This window comes from Lathyrus oleraceus, chromosome 3, assembly GCF_024323335.1.
Source record: "Lathyrus oleraceus cultivar Zhongwan6 chromosome 3, CAAS_Psat_ZW6_1.0, whole genome shotgun sequence".
Classification (NCBI taxonomy): domain Eukaryota; kingdom Viridiplantae; phylum Streptophyta; class Magnoliopsida; order Fabales; family Fabaceae; genus Lathyrus; species Lathyrus oleraceus.
In genome coordinates, this window is record NC_066581.1 from 378,649,844 (window position 1) to 378,658,707 (window position 8,864).

The 8,864-nt window shown below is 35.0% G+C and overlaps 1 protein-coding gene across 1 annotated transcript; it reads right to left on the minus strand.

The window, feature by feature from the left end:
• Positions 1–6,299: 6,299 nt before the first annotated feature.
• On the minus strand, positions 6,300–8,629 carry LOC127127818 (40S ribosomal protein S6). The gene is made up of 6 exons (XM_051057102.1): positions 8,485–8,629; positions 8,258–8,322; positions 7,685–7,742; positions 7,483–7,591; positions 6,833–7,105; positions 6,300–6,721 (listed from the first exon to the last, which is right to left on the minus strand). Exons 1-6 carry the CDS (start codon positions 8,488–8,490, stop codon positions 6,483–6,485), a joined length of 750 nt encoding a protein of 249 aa, XP_050913059.1. The 5' UTR covers positions 8,491–8,629; the 3' UTR covers positions 6,300–6,482.
• Between the last annotated feature and the right edge of the window lie 235 nt (positions 8,630–8,864).

An 8,864-nucleotide genomic window follows, 5' to 3' on the forward strand; every position in this document is an offset into this window, starting at 1 on the left:
AGATTTCTTTAGCTGTTTCCCTATTGGTGATCTTTTTGTACTCATTGTAAGATATAACATTTAACAGATTTTTTTTGGCTTTATGGTGATTCTTGAAATCACGCTTCTGATCATCACTCATTCTGCTTCTTAGAATATCTATACTAAGAGCATAAATGGGTGGTTCATAACCATTTGTAACAATGTCCCATAGATCCACATTGTAGCCTAAGAAGAAGCTTTCAATTATGTCTTTCCAGTAATCGAATTTTTCTCCATCAAAGACTGGAGGTTTAGAATTGTAGCTATCTCTTTCATTTGTGTTAGCCATAATGTTTTTCTCATGCTGGATCTCTCTACACTGTTAAGTGTTTGATTCCAAAATCAATAACAAAGCCGAAGCTCTGATACCAATTAAAGGTAGAGAAAAACAATAAATGGGGGTTTCAATTATTTTCACAGTAAATAAAAACTTTTGCAACAACACACCCACGAAAATAAAAGCAGATAACACAAGAAATTTATCCTGGTTCGCTTGAAAATCAAAGTTACTCCAGTCCACCCGACCAAGGTGATTTCGTCTTCAATAAGGACTTAATCCATTAATCTTGAAAGATTACAATAATCGTCTAAGAGTTCAACAATCTCTTAGCCCTCTCAAGTCTACAAACTTCATAAGTCACTTGAGGAATCACAACTATTGAGAATTACAAGTGTGTCTTTGGTGCTTCTAGACAAGCAGTATGAACACAATTAAAATAGGTGATCAATGATCACACTACGAGCAACAAATCTTGTGTGATTACTGAATTTTACAATAGCAAGTATTTAGAATATGGTTTAAGGTGTATTGTAGAATTCTTGTGTGATAGCTTTGTGTGCTAGAATGATGATGGTGATGCCTTTTTATAGTGATTGGAGATGATACTGTTGGAGAGAAAATTATTGGTGATATCTTGCTAATAATGGAACTTAATGACATTAATTTTCTTGTCCTTTCCATAGCAGTATTGGAGTGTAGTCAATATTGTCCATATACATATTCATACCATACTTAGAATACTTCTTGATTAAGTTTCTGATTTTGATGAGTCAGATGATATGTTGGGCGTGAATCAGAGTGAGTGGAGTTCAGAGTCTTTGAGCATAGCTTGTATTCTTCAGATATTTATTTTGATGGGTAGTCTTCAGATCTTCACACAGACGTCTTCAGATGTACAGTCTTCAGAGTCAAAGTCTTTAGAGTCTTCAGATGTACAGTCTTCAGATTTGAACCTTCAGAGTCTTCAGATGTGAGATTTAATGATAGAATATGTGTATAATTCTTTCAGACACGTTCTTGTTTAGATCTAGATATGACATCTTCATTTCTAGATCAACTTTTCTGGACCGCATTAGGAGCCAAATATTGTTTTCCTCAGATTCATTTTTTCTTAGAAACCTGCACGCTTAGAGAAATTTGTTAAGGTACCAAATTGTTTCATTCATTGTTATCATCAAAACTTAGAGATATTTTGCATAACCAAAATCTTGTTGTAACAAAAAAGACTTAGAAGGCAAAGCCAAAGAATCTGAAGAAACAACTCAACCAGAAGAAATAGCTGATCCAGCTCATCAGAAGAAGAGTAAATCAAGAACTTATCATTATGAAGAATTGATTCTAGGAGACAAGAATGCTCCAGTCAGGACCAGATCTTCATTCAGACCTTCTGAAGAAACTCTTCTTGGTTTGGTGTCTCTGATAGAACTGACATCTATTGATGAAACTCTTCTGGATAATGAATGGAGTTTGGATATGGAAGAAGAACTAAATCAATTCACTAGAAACGATGTATGGGATCTTGTTCAGAAACCAAAAGGTTTCCATATCAATGGAACCAGATAGGTCTTCAGAAACAAGCTGAATGAGAAAGGAGAAGTTGTTAGAAATAAATCTCGACTGGTAGCACAAGATTATAGTCAGTAGGAAGGTATAGACTATACATAAACCATTGCTCTAGTTTTCAGGTTAGAGTCTATTCATCTTTTAATTTCTTTTGCAGTCAATTATAACATCATCCTTTATCAGATGGATGTTAAGATTGCATTCATGAATGGATATATTTCTGAAGAAGTATATGTGCATCAACCTTCTGGTTTCGAAAAGTTCTCAAAATCCTTTTTTTTTTAAATTGAAAAAATCTTTGTATGGTCTAAAGCAAGCTCCCAGAGCTTGGTATGATATAATAAGCAACTTTCTGTTCGAAAATGATTTTACTAGAGGGAAAATGGATATAACTCTCTTTTGCAAAAACTTCAAGAATGAAATTCTGGTTGTGCAAATATATGTTGATGCTATTATTTTTGGTTCTGCTAATGTGTCGTTGTGCAAGGATTTTGCTAAGTCTATGCAGGCGGAATTCGAAATGAGTCTGATGGGAGAACTTAAGTTCTTTCTGGGAATTTAGATTGATCAAAGATCAGAAGGCACTTATATTCATCAAAGCAAATATACAAAGGAAATTCTGAAGAAATTCAACTTATTAGAATGCAAGCTAGCAAAGACTTTAATGCAACCTACATGCGTTATGGAGAAAGAATAGGTAAGCAATAAGGTAAATCAGAAGCTATTTAGAGGTATGGTAGGTTCTCTTCTATATCTAACAGCTTATGGACCTGATATCTTATTCAGTGTCTGCTTATGTGCTCGCTTCCAAATAGATCCAAGGGAAACTCACTTAACTGTTGTTAAGAGAATCTTTAGGTATCTGAAAGGTACTACTACCATGGGTTTATTTTATGGAAAATCATTTGAGTATAAATTAGTAGGCTATTGTGACACTGACTATGCTGGAGATAAAATTGAAAGAAAAAGTACTTCTGGAAGTTGTCAATTTCTAGGAGATAACTTTGTATCATGGTCCAACAAGAGACAATCAACAATTACGCTCTCAATAGCTGAAGTTGAATACATTGCAGCTTTTGGATATAACACTCAAATACTCTGGATGAAGAGTCAGATGGAAGATTATCAGATATCTGAGAGTAAAATTCTTGTTCTTTGTTATAATACTTATGTTATTTGTTTATCTAATAATCCTATCTTGCATTCTAGGACTAAGCATATTGAAATAAAATATCATTTTTTACATGACTATGTTCATAAGGGAATTTTTCACTTAAAATTTGTTGATAGAGACCATTAATTGGCTGATATCTTTACAAAATCCTCTGCTGAAGATAAATTCGTGTTCATTCTGGAAAACTGATTTATGAAATTATATCCAGAATGAAAAGATGTATTTCAAAATGTTAAGTCTTCAGAACTCTAGATTAGATTCTGAGATTGTTATGCTTCCTGACTCTGAAACATGAGCTTTCTGAAGTAAGTAAGTTTTCATAAATCGGAAAGGTTCTGATCAGAAGCAATCTTATCGATTTGTCTTCCTGATTCTCAACAGTTAATGCATTAAATGGTTGTCTTGTCATTTGATTTCATGTGGTTCTTAGTGGCGACAATTGTCTCACTTTCTGAGCATACGTGATAAAAGCGTGACACATTGGGTTTAACAATTCTTGGAATTAGGTTTAAACCTTTACACTTCCTCTTATGACTGCACACTCCTTTTTGTCATCATTGTAAAATTTTCTATTTAAACCTACTTCACTCACATTTTCACACTACGCGCACAATTCTCCCACACTTTCAAGTTCAAACTTTAAACAACCTTTCTCTCTCTCTCTCTCTCTCTCTCTCTCTCTCTCTCTCTCTCTCTCTCTCTCTCTCTCTCTCTCCCTCAAATTGTTCTTCATCTTCATATTTATCTTCTTCAAATCAAATGGCTGAACAACAACAATCTTCAAAGGCAACCGAAAGCAACAACATGTTGGAAGGAATTCCTGAGTTAACCTTTCACACTTCAGTCAATGAGTTAACAATGTTGTGTGAAACCATCATTGATTTAAAAAACCTAAAGGATAATGGTTTTGATTTCACTGAAACGTTGAATGTTCAAGGATGGAACACCTTCTTCGAGAGACTCACATGCCTAGTTTACCCTGTGTTAGTAAAGTAGTTTTGGGTCCATGCAACTGCTGAGAAGGAAACCAACATTTCTTATGTCATGAATAGGAACATAGTCATCACTAAGAAGTCCATAGCAGACCTTATTGGTCATGATGGTAAAGGAAAGAGGGTTCACAGTGCAACCATCACTACTAAGAGATATGCTGACATTTCTCCTAACATCTTTAAGGAAGAAACCAATTTCGCTAATGAAAAGGGTCCTAGTGTTAAGGACTTAACAAGGAACCTAAGGATTTGGTTCAAGATCATTTTGGGCTGCATTAATCACAGACGAAGTACAAACAATTCTAACTACATCAACACACGTCAGAAAATCATGTTATTTCTTCTAGAAAAGGGTGTCAAAACGGGACTTCCATCACTTCTGTTTAAGTTCATAAGGGTTTCTATCAAAGAATCCAGAACTGGTGGATCATCCAATAAGGCTATGAGCAAATTCATTACCAATGACAGATTTATTTCAGATATTCTGGTGGAAAGTGGTCTGGTGGATGACCTTCTGGTCAGTGGTTTGATAGAAGAGCTGGTGAAGGATGTTGGTAAAGTCTTATGGGGGAAGAATCTGAAGAGTATGTGTTTTATCTCCAGATTTCAAAGACCAAATGTCATGCTTACTAAGGATGATATCTGTGGTATAAGAAATCCCCTTGATAACTACCATATATTCACCAAAATTGACCATCCACGGGTTCTGATGGCTTACTTGGATAACTGTCTGAAGGACAGAATTGAACCTCTGGTGGATCCGTTTAACCTTCCAGAAACTTACATTGATGTACATGGAAAGAGAAAGAAGGAGTTCAGAGGCGAAGGATCTTCCAGGGCTCAGAAGAAGAAGAAGATTGTTATCTTTCAGGACGAAGATGAGGTGCCTCTAAGTGAGCACCAGAAGACAATGATTCTGAAGGATATTTCTGGTCGTCCAGTCCTCAAGAGTTTCTGGTAAGCTTCCTTCTGATAACACTTCTTTAAATTCTGATTCAATTTCTTCTAGAATTTTACAAATTCCTCTTCCATCGCAATCCACTATTTTTGAACCAATTCCAAATTCACCATCAAAATCCAACCCACAAATATCAACCACAATCATAGAAACTCTACCACCAATATCAAATCCCATAATAGAAACTCTAATTACAGAAAGTCCAATAACAGAAACTCATTTAGTTTTTGCTCCTATTTTAGAACAACAACAGATACCACCATCATTATCTCTTCCACACTTACAAACTTCATTCATATCACCACTACCAATTGTTAATGCTCCCCAACCAACTAATCCAAACTTTATAACACCTAGAATATCTCCTGCAAGAAGTGTTTATGACGAACATGTTTTTGACAGCACTCCTGAAGAAATGTTTGACTTTGAACCAAAAATCACTTCACCAGAATCACCTCTCATTATTCAACCATCACATCCTTCTGTTTTTGGTCCTAACTTTGATGAGTCCATAATCAACCTCACCATAAAATACCCAGAAATACCAACAAAATCCTCCCCTAACCTTGGTAAGGTTCTGAAGGATTTTGACTATGAATCTAAAAGACATTTGGAGAAAGCAATGATTGTGAGTCATTCTTCTGCAAACTTTGTTGCAAGTGATTAAGCATGGAAAGCTTATAGAAGCTACATGAACTCTGAGATTTCCAAGTTAAAGAATCTTGAGTACACTCATGCTAAAAGCAAATTCCATTCTAGATTCGTGCCTTTGATAATATAAGGATGACATTTATTTTAAAAATAGTGTAGATAACACAAAAATAGTGGATAATATTATTGATAAAATAGTTTATAAAGGTTGGTATTGTGAGAGACTAAGACCTCACATAGTTGCACAAATGATATAGCCTTTCTCTTTTGGAATGGTTGCACAAATGATATAATACATAAGTTTTTAATAAAAAGAACTACTCTTAATAAAACTATGTTAGCTAAAATAAGTTACAGAAATAACTACTTGGAAATTAGAAGTATCAAATACAATGTAATTTTTTTTTAAATAGATTCAATCAAAATATGTTATAGAAATATTTGATCAAATATTTAATGAACTAATTTACAAAAGTGGTGATATGGGGTGATCTAAGTAAATACATGTATAAAAATCAATGTTCAAGATTTAAGGACTGACGTAAACAGCATGTTTGCTTCTGTTATATCAAGTATGCGTCCTTCTCAAGATTAATTCAACAAGTCAAAATTAATGCATAAAAATGGGGAGTAAAAGGTGGGGGGAATAAAATTAATACATATTTCAACAAGTCAAAATTAATTCAACAAGTGACACTACATGAGAGAATACTTCAATAACTCAATGTAAGGAAAGTAACAAAAAACATAAGCATTTTGTCATGACAAAATCATCATAAATTAACAGTACCAAAAACTGCGGTGATGATTAAACTTCACCAAATATTTGTATCTGAAAGCAGCCTATGCAGGGACAGTTGCCTTGGTAGCAGTAGAAATCCTAGATCTCTTTTTGGCTAAACTCTCACTGCGGCGCTCCCTCTGCTCCTTCAACCTTGAAGCAAGAAGCTTCTGGTAATCAGCCGCCTCTGATTTTGCCTTAGCAATTCTCTTCTTCTTATCTGCAATTCTTGCTCGTTTTCTTTGGAGAGTGAGAGGAGTAACCAGACGTTGAATCTTGGGAGCTTTGCTCTGCTTTTTCCCTAAATCCAAATAACCAGTACTGTTCAGACCATATATCACACACATACAAATTCTACTAAAAATAAACAAAGTCTTCCTAACAGAAAAATTACAAGCTACCAAGATCTTACCAGCTTTTGTTGTAAATGTTCGGCGGTAGGTGTTGACATACTTCCTCACATCATCCTCCTTAGACAGGTTGAACAGCTTACGGATTTTGGAGGCTCTCTTGGGACCTCTCATCCTTGGCTTCTCAACATCAGTCAGGCCAGGTAAATCATTCTCACCCTTCTTCACTATTACCAAGTTCAGAACAGAGAGGTCTGGGCTGACAATGCACCCACGAACAGACTTCCTTCTGCGCTCTCCATTACGCCTTCCGTGTCCTCGAAAGCAAGGAGTTCCTGCTCATGTACACATTGAAATAAATTAACAACTTACAACAAGTGGTGAGTTCCTGCTCATGTAAACATTGAAAATAACATCTGATAAGTGGTGACTTGTGATGCAAGACAACATATGAATAAGACTGAGAATTTTTAGTAAAACTAGGTAGAGTGTAAATTTGAATCAGTGGTGCTGTGAACAAATAGACAGCCTAAATATAAAGAAGTTTTAGAACATATATGCATTGCCAGTGGTGCTGTGAATATGTTTACTGCGACAAATTGTATTTTAAAAATACTGAGTACAAGTGCAATGGAATGCAAGAAATCTTAATCCACTGCCTTGATACAATTTCACCTAAAGATTACATTGAAAAGCTACATAAAAGACCTACCCCTGTGAAGCAAAAGTCTAACACGGCCAGGGGTTAGCACTCCCTGCTTCATTGGAAATCCTTGTTTGTCACAACCACCAGTAATTTTAAAGACATAACCTTTGAATTCCTGTAAGCACCAACAATAAAATTGTGAATATCAATCATACATTCTGGAAATTCTGCAGCAGACATTTGGTTTTGGTTGGGTTAACATGCATACCTCACCAAGGGCATCTCCATTGACCTCTTGCGAAATCCTCTTGTCCCAAAATGCTCGCCTGAAAATAAAATACAGTGGTATTAAGATGGGAACACAAATCAAATTTTCACTTCAACATCTTTGGAGGCAATTAAGTTTCATTCATAGGATTGTGACAGATGGCTTTCCTAAAGTTTACATATTCCAGGTATCCTACACAAATATTTTATAGAACCTCAATAATTGCTAAAAATTAAGTATCTTCATTTCTTGTAACCTTACAACAATAACAATAACAACAATAATAACAAAAACCATGCCTTGTTCCACTAAATTGGATCGGCTATGTGGATCAACTTTCACCCTAATACTCTATCTGTCTTAAGATTCAACTTCCTATTCAGGATATCTAACCATTCTAATATTTCTAACCTCACTTTATACTCTATCGGTTATGATGTTTAGATACAAAATTAAAATCTTTTCGGGGGAGCAAATTGTAAAACTACCTAGTGGTAAGAAATTAGACTAAAATGCAGTGAAAATGAACAGGAATTTAATAAATTAAACAAGTTTAATATGTGAAGAGATTACAGTTTCTGATCATCATCGATCTCAAGCTTCTTCTGGCATCCAGTGGTGGGATTTGCAACGTTGAACTGAAAAACAAAAACACAAATTCAGTAACAAATAGACAAAGCAATAAATCAGATGCAAAAGTTGGAACGAGTTTAGCTACGAACGCAGAACAAAATGAGAAATTAAAAAAAAAGACTTAAAAATCAGAAGCATTAAGAACTAGGGTTTCAGTGACAGAGAACCTTCATATTGCAATCTTCTTCAGCAACCGCCGCGTCGGAGTCTCTCGGAGATCAGAAAGCTCAGGACATGCGCACGGTGATAAAAATTTAGGGTTTTGATAATAACGAAGTTTATATTGCTCTCTTAGTGACACTTGGGCCCATAATGGGCTTTGGCCATATGGGCTATAACTTTACGCGAGAATTTCTCTCGACAACTTTTCAATTTAATCTGCCGCCCCAAATTTTTTCTAATATCAAAAATACTTATTTCATTAACAATCTTGCACGAAAAAATTCGGTAGGTCGATAAATATTTCGATATGCAATCAAAATATCTGGTAGGCCATGTATGCATTTTTTATCGATTTTTTCAATAAAAAAAAATCGATGTTTGTTAA